The 17,336-nt window shown below is 41.6% G+C and overlaps 1 protein-coding gene across 7 annotated transcripts in view; it reads right to left on the bottom strand.

Moving 5' to 3' along the window:
- Positions 1-891: 891 nt before the first annotated feature.
- The window catches only part of AFG3L2 (AFG3 like matrix AAA peptidase subunit 2), a 47,210-nt gene continuing 30,765 nt past the window's right edge, over positions 892-17,336 (bottom strand). For all 7 annotated transcript variants that reach the window (XM_036321524.1, XM_036321519.1, XM_036321520.1 and 4 more), the window contains 4 exons: positions 14,684-14,799; positions 10,219-10,419; positions 5,845-6,039; positions 892-1,688 (listed from right to left, as the gene is read on the bottom strand). In XM_036321524.1, the coding sequence (XP_036177417.1) occupies positions 1,446-1,688; positions 5,845-6,039; positions 10,219-10,419; positions 14,684-14,799 (755 nt within the window). In that variant the 3' untranslated portion in view covers positions 892-1,445. The remainder of the gene's footprint in view (positions 1,689-5,844; positions 6,040-10,218; positions 10,420-14,683; positions 14,800-17,336) is intronic.

The following is a 17,336-nucleotide window of genomic DNA, read 5'->3' as shown; positions in this document are numbered from 1 at the left end:
TTACTGAATCAAACAGGACTCATGCTTGGCACACCCTTCATTCCGCCCAGACAGAACAGCACACGCGCCTCTTTCAGTGGGAAGAGGAGAATCCTGAACATCTCGTCACTGCTTATGTGGAAGACAGCACCCTAAACACCCTGATGGCTGAATCCTCCTACAGCCTCAAAACAATTCTTCACTCAGCTACTTCCCACAAGTACCCCCTGAGGAAAGAGGGCCGTCAGTGTGGCTTCTGCAGGTCACTGCCTGAGCCACCTCCCGTCCCATCAGCCCAGTGCTGCTCCAGATGCCACTGATTCTGTCTTAAGTCTGAGGAGTCACCATTCCCACAACGTAACTACATCAAGGATACACAAGGCAAGTGGAACAACAGTAAAGGGAGCTGCTAAAAATATGTATTAATAAATGCAAAAATGCATGGTACTTACAAATCCAAATAGTGGCTTTGTAAGGTTTAGTCCATCTTCATGCATAGTCCATCTACGTTTGCAATATTGCAGACCTCCACTTTTCTGGACCCACACACCCTTCCAATAGTAATGGCCACAGCTTACCATTCAGAGCAGGCGAGTCATGGAAGATCCAGGAAACAGGGGCCTCTCTAGCTTATTGTCACTGCTCTTCTCTGAAGTCCAGGTGATGGCTTGGACAGCCTGCCACACCTGCTATGACACACCAACTCCCAGTCCCAGACAGTGTGACCAACACGTGGTCATGACTGGTCTAGTAAGGGTGTAAGTCACAGATTCTCACCCTGACTGAGCTGGTACCAGAATTCATCATTCCAGGACACACAAACCTAGAAGTTCCTCATCCTCACGTGCGAGCAGATGAGAACCAGAGACTAAAAGAAAGTATCCCAAGCATGAACAGTGGCCCTCTGTGTGGTCAGGAGAAAAAATTAAAATGTTTACACTTTATTTCTGATGTAAAGAAGCCGTATTTACATAATACATTCATATTTTTTTAATATGTTACAGCTCTCTGTAGAAAATCATCCCAGTAAAACGGCAACATGTAGTCTGGATTCAATCTTCAAAGTATTAGTCAAATTTAAATATTCTTATCAGGAATCCAATTTAATTTCACAGCCTCTGCAGGGAAATGGGAATGAAGGGTGGGGCGATGGAAAGTGAAATACAGGCCTCTCCCACGCTGGCAAGCTTTCCATTCTCCCCCTGACATGTTCTGCTGGCTTCACTGGCGGTGGAGCGGGACCAGTGCTGGGCACCAAGCTCTACTCTCCCAGACGCTGTCCAAGAGCCCAGGGCCTGGGGAAATCACCCCGCCACCCCTACTGGGACTGCTGAAGCTGAGGATTAAGTACTCCTCTCCCCACCACTTCAACTGGTCAGCGCTGGTTAAGATCAACTTAGCAGTGTTCTCATTCTTCTGAGAAAGCCAGAGTTGAAATAACGTGCAAACTGAACCCACAACACAAGCTAAAACGGCCTCCCTCCTCGGATCTGATTGGCGATTTTCTCCTCTGGAGACACCTCTTTCTCCTTTTCCCGGTCTTTGTTCCAGTCCTTCAGGCCCTCTGGAAGCGAAGTGTCCTCATCCAAGCTGCCAGTGCCTTCCACAAATTCTTCATAGGTAGATTTTTCCGCAAATGGTCTGGGGCCCAAAAGTTCAACCATATCATTCTTATCTAATACTTCTTTTTCTAATAATAGAAGAGCAACCTGAAATATAAACAATACAGTTACTCAACAAAGTTTATAGACAAACCCCACCCCAAAAAGGGTTTAAGAATCACTGAGCCGTGGCTGGTTTGGCTCAGTGGATAGAGCATCAGCCTGTGGACTGAAGGGTCCCGGGTTCGATTATGGTCAAGGGCACGTGCCCCAGTTGTGGGCTGGGTCCCCAGTGGGGGTCGTGCCAATCAATGATTCTCTCTCATCATTGATATTTCTATCTCTCTCTCTCCCTTTCTCTCTGAAATCAATATATATATATATATATATATATATATATATTTTTTTTTTTTTCTTTTCTTTTTTTTAAATCACTGAAAAAGATATACATAAGGTCACATAATTTTGGAGTAAGTTGTGCAAAATACTATCAAAACAAATGTCCAGCAGTAAGGGAGTGGCAAAATACATTTGGTATATCCACAGAATGAAGAGTGAGATGCATAATGTCTGTAGTTTACAATATTTGCTTTTTAAAAGAGGGAAAATACATCTTTTAGTGATGAATCACCTATTTTTATTTTATTTTTTTATTGATTTCAGAGAGAGGAAGGGAGAGAGAGAGAGAGAGAGAGAGAGAGATGGAAACATCAATGATGAGAGCGAACCATCGATTGGTTGCCTCCTGCTTGCCCCCAACGGGGTTTGAGCCTGCACTTCAGGCATGTGCCCTGACCAGGAATTAAACCCCAGCCTCCTGGCTCACAAGTCCACGCTCACCTGCTGAACCACACCTGACCAACAATGTGCATGGAAGTGAGCAACGACAGTGTCAGGGGAGCAGGGGAGAGTGGTTGTGTTAAAGCATCTGACCATTACAAAGAGAATAAAGTGGGTTAAATTGTAAACTGATCTTGCCCTGGCTGGTTTGGCTCAGTGGCTAGAGCATCAGCCTATGAACTCAAAGGTCCTGGGTTCTCTTCTGGTCAAGGGCTCATGCCCAGGTTGTGGGCTCGGTCCTCAATAGGGGGCATGCAGGAGGCAGCCAATCAATGATTCCCTCTCATCCCTGATGTTAATATCTCTCCTCCTTTCCCTTCCCCTCTGAAATCAATAAAAATATATTTTAAAAAATTTTACAAAACACATTGTAAACTGACCTCATGAAATAGATTTAGTAGGTAACTCCCTAAGAAATTCAACATATCGGGAGTTAATGTTAAATGCTATGTTTTTAAATATGCCAAATAATAAAACTATTTTCTGCTATCTTTGTGATCTTTTCAAACTTTACTATGGAATATCTAAAATATGTACAAAGGTAGAAAAAACGGATAACTAATTCCCATCTAACTACTATCAATAATTATCCACTTAGAGCCATTTTTGTTTCATCTACTCCCTGGTTTATTCTGAAGAAAATCCCAGATGTCACATCATTTTATCCTTATATATTTTTGTCTATATCTTTAAGGGATAAAGACTTTTTAAAAAACATAACCAGAATACTAAAATGATCTAATTCTTTAATATATTGTTTGTGTATGGAACATCTGAAGAAATAAAAGCTTTGTGATTTCTTCTTAGACCTCTTTAATACTCAAATTTGCCTATTTACTGTTACGAGAAACCACTTAAGTTGTGATATTTTACTTAACCCAGTATGTCAAAAACATTGTCATTTCATGTAATGATTTAAGAATTGATATATTTTACATTCTTTTGTTCATTCTAAGTCTTCAAAACCAGTGTGCGTTCTATGCTCACAGTCCATCTCAATTCAGACCAGTCACCCTGACGGGCACAGGCTGGGTTCGGGGCTAACGGCAAGGGCTCTGCAGACCGGACGTCCGGGTCCGAATCCGAATGCCACTTCCCGCCGCCTGCCGATGAGCTTACGCAAAGGGAAGCAGCACTGCTTCTTTGTGCATTAGTGTCTTATCTGTAAACGGGGTCAGTAATACAGTTACTTCAGAGGCTGTCGGAGGCTTAGAGAAGTCAGGCGGTCCTGGCACACACACCACACCAAACTAAGTGAATGCTAGACGATTAGTCTTATTCTCCTAAATCTTGACCTTAGATGGGTAAACTGAGGCCCAGAATTTGGAAGGCATTTGCTGTAGCAGCAAAGGCTCCAGCCACTTCTCCACCTGATGGCTCCTGGCTGGCTCCACATTCTTCTTAATGGACTTAATTTTCTGGTGGACCAGGCAGAATTTCAGAACTCTACGGTGTTTCAATATCTGAGGATTACTTTTCCCTTCACCAACAGTGACTTCTTTGTTAGCACTGTCAGCACACATACTGCACATATGGAAGGGTAAGTAACTGAGTGTATTCTCTGGGCCCATCTGAGCATCTATGCTGCGCATGTGGAATCCCCGAGCTGGTCTCTCATCTATTCTCCCAGAGCTGGTCATCTCATTTCGGTGAGCACTTCCGCCCTCTATAGTCTTTTACAGTTCATTTTTCTCTTACCAATTGGCTGTAGGGGGAAAACCAACAAATCCTGTATCTGGTCTGGACCTCCTATCCATATATCACTTGCAAATGCCTACTGCTTATGTCCTCTTGGATGTGAAGGCTGAATCCCTCTCCCGGTCCCACCCCAGGCTGTATTTGCCAGTAGGAGGAGCACTGGAGTCAATCCAAGGGCTTCCCTCCCATCCATTCTCCACTTAATAAATCTTATTAACTTAAATCAGCAACTCTTGGTTTTTTAGATGTCACCACCAGCACCATCTCAGGAATGTTACATATGCCTGCAACAGCTCTGAGCTGGTCTCTGTTCTAGTCTCTTCCATCCCACTGCTGCCACACTCTCCTTTTAAGTGATGAACTTGAATCATTTCTACTTAAGATTCTTTAAAGACTCCCTCCCATAAAACAAGGCAGTTAGATTAGATCATTTTGAAAGTCACTTTTATGACTAAAATTATGTTTCTAAATTTTCCACCTGGCTTTTGAGGACCTGGGTACTGCAGTCTCCCTTTCCCCCATTATCTGCTCCAGGCAGGCCGGCCCAATCCTGCCTTCCTCCCCATACCCTTCTCTGCTCAGCAGGCCTCCATGCTGAGAGCTCCTTTCCCACTGATCGGAAGCTGACGATCCTTCCAGGTAAAACTAAGCCCTGTGTTCTACACAAAGCCTTCTCTGACCACTGTTCTCTCTCGGAGCTCCTGCTGCATGCTTTCTGGCGTTTCACAGACACTAACTCTCTCCCAATTACACTGCAGTTTTGTGAAAAGATGTCGTGGATTTTTAGAATTGCACAGCACAGCGCAGGCTCACAGAAGGCTTCTCTGAAGACTTGCTTATGAATAGTCTTCTTTAGAATATTCTTTTATCATGTCAATCCCTTATCAGGCTTCTTCATCTGTGTTTTTCTCATTAGAGTGAAGAATGTTCAAAGAACAAAATATTATAATTTTGGTGGCATGGAGTCTGAATAATTAAGAATTTACTAGATGCAAGAAATCCACTGAATTAAAAAAGGATCCGTGCCTTTTGCAGGTGCTATCCAAATGAGGAACAATGAAACACATGAAGCATGTTTATCCCTGGATGCTTATAATTAAGCCAAATGTAGTTTTCATGTGTTGACTTCCTGCTTATCAAGTTTAACTAATTCTCTATGTGCCCTTTCATCTGTCACTTACTACTAACTCCAGAGGTGAAAAACAATGGTAAATTTCTATTAGTCCATTGCGTTCCACACTTAGGAGTACAGCAGGGCCTCAAATAATGTTGTTTCATTCAATGCTGTTTTGTTAATGTTGATGTGAGGCCACAGGAACTTAACTCTTGTTTATATTAATTAGCCTATGGTAAAACTGGTTTCATTATATGTCATTTCACTTAAGGTTGCAGAAACTGTCAATGATATTAACCAAGGATTTACTATATTGGTAAAATACCTGGTGAGTAAGAGTACAGATCCAATTGTTTATTGGGTAACTATTATTAGACTTCATGAATCCCTCACTCATATTCTTAAGAGCCACAAAAGCTGGGATCATGCCCACTTTTGCTTATCACCATATTCCCACCACCTCAGAAGCAAAACAGACACAGAAACATCAGAATGAAGGAGTTAGCCAGATACAAGAAATGCTGACTTCTATAAACCCACCAAGAGTCAATTATCACTGTGAACTTTTCCTGCAAAACTGTGTTTAGAATTATTTGTACAATTGGCACCTACCTTCTCCACATCGGCTTTCTTTTCTGTGAGAAGAGCTATTGTTCTTTTATAAGCATCATTAATAAGTATTCGTACTTCGTCATCTATCAGTCTTGCTGTGGCTTCACTATAAGGTTTCTCTAATACCATGTCACCCTGACGTGGGAGGTCAAAGGAGATTTGCCCAACCTTTTCATTCATGCCAAACTGAACAATCTGAAAAAGAATACATGATTAGTGGTGGACATCCATTTTTGCTGACAGGCTAACTAACATATTTTTATAAAATGCCTATAAGTCTTTAGAATTAACTTCACACATTTCATTGTAATACTACTCTTTAACCTGGCAAACTCTACATGGCAGCCTTAAGTGGGCTGAACGTTCTGTGTACAGGGGCAGCAGTGAATAGTGTTTTAAATTCCTCAATAAGGAACACCCGACCAGAAGCCCATCAACAACAACCTATAACAAAATCAGGTGAGAAACAGGTGGGGGCAAATCACAAAGCTGTAAGACCTGCACGATACTCTCTGAACGAGGGAAGTAGAAAAGAAGCTTCTGACAGACCTGAGAGAGTAAGAACCCCACACCCTCCAGGTTCTTCCTACAAAGAGCGTCATGTCAACCTGAGCACAACTGACCCTGGAAAGGGCATTGCATTTCCCGTTCCCTGAGCCCATAGGGCTAGGAAGTGCTTGGTCCAGTCTGGGCCATAAGAGCCCAAAGCTAACAAGAAGCCCCACGTTAAGAAGCAGCTTCGGGATTATTAACAAGACAAGTATTGGAGAGGCTGTGGAGAAAAAGGAACCCTCATTCACTTCTGGTGGGAATGTATACGTACAGCCCTATGGAACATAGTGTGGAAGTCCCACAAAAAATTAAGAATAGAATTACCATATGACCCAGCAACCCCTCTTCTGGACATCTACCCAAAAAATTTGAAAGCATTTATTCGCAAAGATATATGTACCCCTATGTTCACTGCAGCATTACTCACAGTGGCCAAGATATGGAGACAAAGTGTCCTTTGATAGAGGATTGGATAAAGAAGATGTGGTACATATACACAATGGAATATTACTCAGCCATAAGAAAAGATGAATACTGCCATTTGCGACAACACGGATGGACCCTGAGAATATTATGCTAAGCGAAATAAGTCAGAAAAGGCCATGAACCACATGATTTCACTCATGTGTGGGATATAAAACAAACTCATAGACACAGACCATAGTATGGTGGTTAGGGGGGGTCATACAGGGTAAAGGGGCTAAATATATGGTAACGGAAAATGATTGGTCTTTCAGTGGCAGGCACACAATGCAATATACAAATCATGTACCACAGAAATGTACACTTGAAACCTATATGATCCGAGCAACCAAAGTCACCCCCAAATATTTAAATTAAAACAAGAAAAGAGCAGCAGCTTCTGGAAGTAAAATCCAAACTGACTAGAAAAGGGAAGGCCCAGATAAAAGTGAGGAGCAGGAACCGAGCCAGGAGGACCCCATAAGTAGTAGGCCATGTTTTTTAAAACTTCATAAAAACCTCAGAGAAGGGAATTCTAAAGCTATCAAAATAGAAAGCTGGCTGTCCTAATCTTCCTCCTTCCTAAGAGGCCAGGAAAACAGATTTAATGTAAAATGAACAACAGAAAAGTCCCTTATGAAGTTATTCTGAGAAGAAAAAAGAGCAGCAGAATAATGTCTCCATAGATAAGGAAAGCAGGATGGAAAGATGTCCATAAACAGATGAAAGCTATAACCTATACTCCAGAAAAGGCTAAAAGAAAACAGAAAAATGAGAGAAAATGTAGAATAACATAACTCAGAATCAGAAAAGCTCAGATGAGGTGCTAGAACAGGGGTGGGCAAACTTTTTGACTCGAGGGCCACAATGGGTTCTTAAACTGGACCGGAGGGCCGGAACAAAAGCATGGATGGAGTATTGGTGTGAACTAATATAAATTCAAAGTAAACATCATTACATAAAAGGGTACGGTCTTTTTTTTTTTTAGTTTTATTCATTTCAAACGGGCAGGCCCGCGGGCCGTAGTTTGCCCACAGCTGTGCTAGAACAACAGAAAAAGATATAAAAGAAAAATTATTTTAAAAATAAAGATTAAGCCAGAAACAACACGAGCAAACAAATACAACAAATAATGTCCTAAGAAATAGAAGGTAAAGACAACAGAAAAAAATCATATGCGAGAGAAACCAAGATGGCGGCATAGGTAAACACCGGAGACTGCTGCCTCGCACAACCACTTCAAAAATACAACTAAAAGACAGAACAGACATCACCCAGAACCACAGGAAGGCTGACTGAGGGGAAATTCTACAACTAGAAGGAAAGAGAAAAGCATACTGAGACTCAGAGGAGGCGCAGTGCAGAAGTAAAATACTAAGGTGCAGAGGTGCGTGCGGAGCGGGCTGGCGGCTGAGGGCGCGGTTGTGTTTCAATAGGGAGGGAGTCTCAGGCTCTGAGCTCCAGTTCCAGGCGAGTCTCTGGGGACCCAGACTCAAACGGGAGAAGCGGGACTGTCTGGCATCGGTCGGAACTCCAGGGCAGCTTTCTCTCTAAGGTTTGCAGCGGTTGCTGGGACACTGAGAGGCAGAGCCTCTGGGGATGGGACTGAGAGCAGCCATAACTGCTGGCTCCGCCCACCCTGTTGATCCCCTGCGACCCGCCCTGCCCAAAGGCATTTGCCGGATAACCTCAGGCAAAGGCTAGATTAGCACCTCCCTAGAGGACAGTTCTCCCACTGCAGACACAGCTGATTCTCACAGTCAGTTGGCCTGGAGGTCAAATCCCCCCCAGTATTACCTACAACAATCAAGGCTTAACTACAACAAGACTTCGCACAAAGACCACTAGGGGGTGCACCAAGAAAGCATAAAAAATGCAAAGACAAAGAAACAGGACACAAATGACAGAAATGGAGGATATAGAGTTCAAAACCACACTTTTAAGGTCTCTCAAGAACTGTCTAGAAGCCGCCGATAAATTTAGTAAGGCCCTCGAAAAGACTGGTGAGACTGCCGATAAATATAGTGAGATCCTCAAGAAATCTAATGAGACCCTCGATGTTGTGATAAAGAACCTAGAAATTAAGCATACACTGACTGAAATAAAGAATATTATACAGACTCCCAACAGCAGACCAGAGGACCGCAAGAATCAAGTCAAAGATTTGAAATGAGAAGAAGCAAAAAACACCCAACCAGAAAAGCAAAATGAAAAAAGAATCCGAAAATACGAAGGTAGTGTAAGGAGCCTCTGGGACAGCTTCAAGCGTACCAACATCAGAATTATAGGGGTGCCAGAAGATGAGAGAGAGCAAGATATTGAAAACCTATTTGAAGAAATAATGACAGAAAACTTCCCCTACCTGGTGAAAGAAATAGACTTACAAGTCCAGGAAGCGCAGAGAACCCCAAACAAAAGGAATCCAAAGAGGACCACACCAAGACACATCATAATTAAAATGCCAAGAGCAAAGGACAAAGAGAGAATCTTAAAAGCAGCAAGAGAAAGAAACTCAGTTACCTACAAGGGAATACACATACGACTGTCAGCTGATTTCTCAACAGAAACTTTGCAGGCCAGAAGGGAGTGGCAAGAAATATTCAAAGTGATGAATACCAAGAACCTGCAGCCAAGATTACTTTATCCAGCAAAGCTATCATTCAGAATTGAAGGTCAGATAAAGAGCTTCACAGATAAGGAAAAGCTGAAGGAGTTTATCACCACCAAACCAGTATTATATGAAATGCTGAAAGGTATCCTTTGAGAGGAGTAAGAAGAAGAAAGAGGTAGGGATACAAATTATGAACAACAAATATGCATCTATCAACAAGTGAATCTAAGAATCAAGTGAATAAATAATCTGATGAACAGAATGAACTGGTGATTATAATAGAATCAGGGACATAGAAAGGGAGTGGGCTGACTATTCTTGGGGGGGGGAAGGGGCGATGCGGTAAGAGACTGGACAAAAATCGTGCACCTATGGATGAGGACAGTGGGTAGGGAGTGAGGGCGGAGGGTGGGGTGGGAACTGGGAGGAGGGGAGTTATGGGGGGAAAAAGAGGAACAAATGTAATAATCTGAACAATAAAGATTTAATTTAAAAAAATCATATGCATCATTAAAAGATTTGAGAAAGTGGCAGACCCAGAAGAGCTGACATACAAGGAACAGGAGTGCCCCCCAAAAGTCATTTCTTTTCATAAGTTTTGATTGCTTTACAATGGATTTCTTTTAAGAAATAATCTTGGCCTGAGAAGCCTAAACCAGTCGAACACAGTGGTGTTGTTTCAGAGCCACTCATAAACGACCATTTCTCAGCAACGTGAGATGAGGAAGAGCACTCCATTTCATACTTACTTGGGCATATGCACTCTGAGTCACTTTTTTCAAGTCATCTTGAGCACCAGTTGTAATTTTTCCAAAGAAGATTTCTTCTGACACCCGGCCACCCAGAGTCATGCACATCCTATCCAAGAGCTGCTCTTTCGTGTACAAGTATTGTTCTCTGGGTAAATACTGAGCGTAACCCAGACCTTTGCCCCTTGGAATGATGGACACCTGACAAATACAAAACATAAAAACTGTTGGAGATTCCACTACCAAATGTAGACTTGATCACAGCATTTACAGACAGATAAACTCACTTATAAAAAAAAAGCACAGCAGTTGGGCAATCCATCAGCTTTGACTAAATGAGATCGAGCAGGAGTGACTGTGCAGAAGTATTTTCTCTTAGGATAACTTTACCTTAAGAGTTCTAGAAATTGTCTTTTTATAAACTCAATTAAAATGATTCAGTCTTGACAAAAAGGCTGCTGGCATGTGGTGACTCCTGAGAGCTTGAATACAGTGAAGGCTCCATTCAACTTGACTGTCAGCCATGGCCATGCCTCTTTGTACAGGAGGCAGGTATGGCTGACCAGGGCACTCAACGGTTTTCATTTTCTTTTCTAGTCCTCTTTTTGCAATTGAGTAAATTCCTTTAATTTTCAAAAAATCCACTTTATTAAGGGATGATTTACACGTAAAAAATGCACCCATTTAAAGTGTACAGTTCAATGCGGGGTTTTTTTTTTCCATTTTGGAAGCACTTTTATTTTATTTTTCTTTTTAAATATTTTTATTGATTTCAGAGAGGAAGGGAGAGGGCAAGAGAAATAGAAACATCAATGATGAGAATCACTGATCGGCTGCCTCCCACATGCCCCACAGTGGGGATCGAGCCCGAAACCCAGGCATGTACCCTTGACCGGAATTGAACCTGCAACCCTTCAATCGCAGGCCGATACTCTATTCACTAAGCCAAACCAGCTAGGGCAACTTTTACTTATTTTAAACAACTCTTCAGTTTCTGAAGAATTTGGGTGGCTCTAATTATACCTGAATACTGACATATAAAACATGAATTGTAAGGCCTGGAGAGAACACATCAAAACTGTCGGAGCTGCTTATTTATAGGTATGAGTTAATAACACGCAGTTGCGCAAAAACTTGCTCTTGAGTCATTAATTTCTAAGATCAATGAGTTTTGACAAACTTAAGCTCTTACCACAATGAAGATACAAAATACTCTTTATTCTCCCAAAGTTCCCTTGTGCCCCTCTGTATTCAACCCTTCCCCGACTCCCAGGCAACTGCACATATGCTTTCAGTCCCTATGGATTAGTTACAATTTCTAGAATTGCATATCAATGGAAGCATACAGTATGTGCTTCATTGTGTCTGGTTTCTCTCCGTTTCTGAGATTCACCCCCACTATTGTGTTTTTCATTTTCACTGCTGTGTAGCACTCCATTGTCTAAACATACCAAATATACATTTCATTCTTGAACATCAGGGTTGTTTCCAGTTTATTGCTATTATGAAGTGGTGTAAGTCTTTGTGTGGACATTATGTTTTAATTTCTCGTGGGTAAATATCTTTGATCATATGGAGGCATTTATAAGAAACTGCCACACTGTTCCCCAAAATGACAGTACCATTTCACATTCCATCAGCAATATATGAGAGTTCTAGTTGCTTCACCTTCTTACCAATCCTTAAAGACGGGCTTTAAAATTTTAACCAGTTGGTATTTCCTTGAGGTTTAATTTGCACTTCCCTGATGACTAATGATACCGAGTACCTTAATGTGCTAATGTCTATTCATATACCATCTTTTGTGAAGTATATGCTCAAATCTTTTACACAATTTACTAGGTTGTTTGTTTTGTTATTACTGAGTTGGCGTTTTTTTAATCCTCACCTAAGGATATGTTTATTAATGTTAGAAAGGAAGAGAAATAGAGACAGAGAAAAGAAACACTGACCAACTGCTTCCTGCATATGCCCCAACAGGGGATTCAAACCCACAACCTAAGTCTGTGCCCTGACCGGGAGTCAAATCCACAACCTTTTGATATATAGAACGATGCTCCAACCAACTGAGCTACCCAGCCAAGGCATTATTATTGAGTTTTAAGAGGTATTTTGTTTTGTTTTTTAAATATATTCTAGATACAATTCCTTTTTCATATGTGTGTACTGCCAAGTAGTTTCAGTATGTGTGGCTTGCCTTTCATTTTCTTAATGGTATCTTTCAAAGACAAAGTTTTTAAGTGATGAGATTCCATTTATTAACTGTTTTTGTGGTTCATGATTTTTTTTTTTATTGCTTAAAGTATTACAAAGAGTATTACATATGTTTCTCCCCACCTCCCCGCATTGACATTCCTCCGGCCTCCCCTACCCCACAGTGGGGCTTGTGTCCAGTGTGGTTCATGATTTTTGTGTCCTATGAAATTTCTGATTAACCACAGTTACAAAGACTTTTTCCTAACTTTTATTTCTAGAAGTTTTTTGTTTTTTTAAAAATATATTTTATTGATTTTCTACAGAGAGGAAGGGTGCGGGACAGAGAGCTAGAAACATCGATGAGAGAGAAACATCGATCAGCTGCCTCCTGCATACCCCCTACTGGGGATGTGCCCCGCAACCAAGGTACATGCCCTTGACCGGAATCGAACCTGGGACCCTTGAGTCCGAAGGCTGGCGCTCCATCCACTGAGCCAAACCGGTTAGGGATTCTAGAAGTTTTATAGTTTTAGTTTTATGATCTATTTCAAATTACTTTTATACATATGATGTAAGGGTCAACGTTTACTTTCTTTCATATAAACATTGAGCTGCCAGAACCATTTGCTGGTAAGACAATCCTTCCCACCTTCAATAACCTAGGTATCTCTGTTGAAAATCAATGAACCAATTATGTACAAAGGTCTATTTCTGGACTCTATTCCATCTCACTAATCTAAGTGTTAAGTTCTCTCATCAATATTCGTCTTCATTGCTGTAGCTGTATACAAAGTCTAAAATTGGTGAGTGTAATCCTTTCACCTTAATTGTCCTGACTATTTTATTTTTATTTTTATTTTTATTTTTTTTATATTTTATTGATTTTATACAGAGAGGAAGGGAGAGAGATAGAGAGTTAGAAACATCGATGGGAGAGAAACATCGATCAGCCGCCTCCTGCACATCTCCTACTGGGGATGTGCCCGCAACCCAGGTACATGCCCTTGACCGGAATCGAACCTGGGACCTTTCAGTCCGCAGGCCGACGCTCTATCCACTGAGCCAAACCGGTTTCAGCTGTCCTGACTATTTTAGCTAATACATGCAATTCTATATAAATTCCTACCCTGTATTTTGATAAATTTACCCCTATGTATTTCATGCTTTTGGATACTGTTGTAAATGAAATGAATTTTTTTAAATTTCATCTTTCAATTATTCATTGCTAATATACAGAAACACATTTGAACTTTGAATATGGACCTTAAATTCTGTAGCCATGCCCTAACCGGTTTGGCTCAGTGGATAGAGTGTCAGCCTGCGGACTCAAGGGTCCCAGGTTCGATTCTAGTCAAGGGCATGTACCTTGGTTGCGGGCACATCCCCAGTAGGGGGTGTGCAGGAGGCAGCTGATCGATGTTCCTCTCTCATCGATGTTTCTAACTCTCTATCCCTCTCCTGCCTCTCTGTAAAAAATCAATAAAAATATATTAAAAAAAAAAATTCTGTAGCCATGGTAACTCCACTTACTAGTTCTAGCGACTTCTTTTAGATTATTTAGGATGTTTTGTGTACACTTTTAATGTTGTCTTCTCTGTGGTCTCCTTGTTTCAGGGACCCTCTCCCACTCAATTTCCAGCTGTCCCAACACAGGAAGTCAGTTGCGTTGCTTCCTGTTATCCATGCTGCACCAGTTTGGGGAATACACTCAGTTGAAAAAGCAGAAAACGTAACAATATTACTTGGTACACCATCGCTTTGGTCTCTGCCTACTTTCCCAGGCTCTCTGGGAATCCCTCTGCATGCATAGTTTAGTAGTCAGCCAGGGCATTTTTACTTGGATTTGGGTTTCACCCCCTCTGTAGTGTTCTTGCTTCCAGGATTTCCCTGTTAAATTTCAAATTTTCTTCAAACCCTAAACTTTCTCCTCTGGCACCTCAACATGGTAAAGCCAGCATTTTCCACCACTGGTTGTGGAAAACCCTCAGGCAAGAAAGCCACAAGCACCCAATTCTAAGCCATTGTAGCTGCTACTTTCTGAGAGTAAATGTTCTTCAGTTTTAGTCTGCTTTTGGAAACTTTTCAGTCCCTTTGAATAGTAGTTTTCTTTCCAAAACTTTATAACTTATCTGTGGGAGAGTTTGTGTAACCACTTTATCCCTCTGTTATTACTAGATGCTTTTGCTAAATTTCTTTAAATTTAAACATCTCATCTATTTATCTTTTGAGGGAGTGCAATTTTCTCCTACTGTTCAAACAACTTCTTTACCTTTAGAAGTGGGTCTGCATGTTCCAGATACCAGCCGGCAACTGCGTGACCTGCCTCATGGTACGCCACAGTTTTCTTCTCCTCGGGCTGCAGAACCTGGGTTTTTTTCTCTAAGCCTGACAAAAAAACAAAACAAAAAAAAAACACTTTTATGTTAGTGACACTGACATAAAAAGAGTTATACAATATTTCACAATGCCATATCTAAAAGGTGATTTTGAGATTAAGATGCTTTAACAATCCAAAAATTATCAATCAAGGTCAGAATAAAAATAATCAACTTCAAAATACACCCAGCTAAAGCGAAAATGCAATCACTACCCCTACCCCTTGGCCCACTTTTTTTAACTTTCCCACTCTTTTGAGCCACATATATTGTTTAGGGACATAATAAAATTCAGCACTTAAGTCAACTTAAAACATACAATTCATAGAAAACAAAGTCCAGAAAGAACTCACTGCTAGTCTAAGTATTCAGGGAAAGTGCCTGCTCTGTTCCTGATGGAGGGTAGACGATAGATCAGGACATACTGACTCAGAGAGTTAGTTAGGCTGCAGCACCCAACACACTCAACAAAGAGCCCAAGGGGTTCCAAAAGCCAGACAAAGCAGCAGCAGGTAGGCCAGAGAAGATGAACCCCAGGAGACTGGAGCTGGGCCTGTGTGCCCACTACAGAGCTGAAGGGCCCCTAACCTATGCACAACTCTTCTCTGGCCTGGATAAAAGTGGATGCTGAACCTCGTATGCACCTCTGTAATGTAGAAACTTACACAGTTTGTCCTAATACAGATCATCACACCAAGACAAAAGTAGTTTTGTTGTATGCAAGATAACTAGAATTTCTCAATTGATAACACATTAAGGAGTCTAGAAGATTAAAAAAAAAGAGAGCGAGCGAGAGAGTGCTATGTTCCCGATAACACAACATAAGACAAGTACATATATACCACAGGTGGAAAGTACATCCAAGGGTGGGAAGTTATAAAGGCTGTGTTAACAAGGCCTTTGTTTTCCAGAGATAAGCAGTTCTTACTTACCTGAAAAACAAAAGCTTCCCCCATAGTTTATCATTGGAATTTTTCATTTTCAGTATATTATTACAGAACAAGGACTGCCCATGGCTGGTTCACAGTGGCTGAACTTGAACAAGCGTCCACCCACCTCAAAGCAAGGCCTCCTACTCCACCTGCCACCCTGTTTTCTTTCACACTCTCACTTTGTACTAAGCACTGATAGCATCGCTCTGACTTAAAAAGGCACAAATATGCCCTAGCTGGTTTGGCTCAGTAGATAGAGCGCTGGACTGTGGACTGAAGGGTCCCAGGTTCAATTCCAGTCAAGGGCACATGCCCGGGTTGTGGGCTCAATCCCCAGTTGGGGGTGTGCAGGAGGCAGCCAATCAATGATTCTCTCTCATCATTGATGTTTCTATCTCTCTCCCTCTCCCTTCTTCTCGAAAATCAATAAAAATATATATTTTTTAAAAAGGCACAAATATGCAGGTTTCACATGTTTCTGTAGTGATTTAATTCCATCTACAACTCTACATTTTAGATTTTTTCTTTTCATTAACACATTTCTAGAATAAATGGTCTACTTATTTATTCAATAGTTAGTTATTTAGCACGTAACCCAGGTTGAGCACACGGCTATTCTAGCTCTAGATCCTCACTGTAATCTCCATTAATCTGGCTTTGTATTCTCCACTCAATTCAAACTGTCACATCAATAGTCACCAAGAACAGTCTCACTGCCAAATCCAAACGTCTGTCTCCCTAACATCCCATCACTTGATCCTGCTGCCAACTCTTCCTTAATAAGCATGTCTTCGCCCTTGGCTCCCTTCTCCACCTGAGTCTCCTTTAATGGTACGTCTTGTCTTATGCGTCGATGCACTTTCTAGGTCTGTAGCATACAGCTTTGGTGACTTTGCTGACTCGATTTTCTCCCCTCTGCTACCAAATGTGAACATCTGGCCATGCTTACTATGTGGGTCCCTGTTCCTCCTACTAGGCACCTGCTCCCTGAGCCTCTCATCCCAGGAACCCAGCCTGAACCCCTGTAGTGCTCCAGAATCCCATTGGACACCCTGCATCTCAAACTCAGCACATGTCATTTTCTGCCAAACCAGCTGCTCAGAACCCCCTGCAGCCTGTCAGGCTGTCCTTCTCTCCTGCCTCTGTCCACTGGGACTACCCATGCTAAAGCAGTGGTTCTCAACCTTCCTAATGCCGCGACCCTTTAATGTAGTTCCTCATGTTGTGGTGACCCCCAACCATCAAATTATTTTCGTTGCTACTTCATAACTGTAATTTTGCTACTGTTATGAATCGTAATGCAAATATCTGATATGCAGGATGTATTTTTATTGTTACAAATTGAACATAATTAAAGCATAGTGATTAATCACAAAAACAGTATGTAATTATATATGTGTTTTCTGATGGTCTTAGGCGACCCCTATGAAAGGGTCATTCGACCCCCAAAGGTGTCGCGACCCACAGGTTGAGAACCGCTGTGCTAAAGCCTGCTCTCTCACATGAATGACTCCCCCCAGATGCTTTCCTCTTCTTCAGAGTCAGATTCACTTTCCTAAACTACCACTGATTATCATATTACTCAGTGGCTCAGGAAAAACCCAACTGGCTATAG

This window comes from Myotis myotis, unplaced genomic scaffold (assembly GCF_014108235.1).
Source record: "Myotis myotis isolate mMyoMyo1 unplaced genomic scaffold, mMyoMyo1.p scaffold_m19_p_9, whole genome shotgun sequence".
Taxonomy (NCBI): Eukaryota; Metazoa; Chordata; class Mammalia; order Chiroptera; family Vespertilionidae; genus Myotis; species Myotis myotis.
This window is presented reverse-complemented; position numbering and strand designations above follow the sequence as displayed.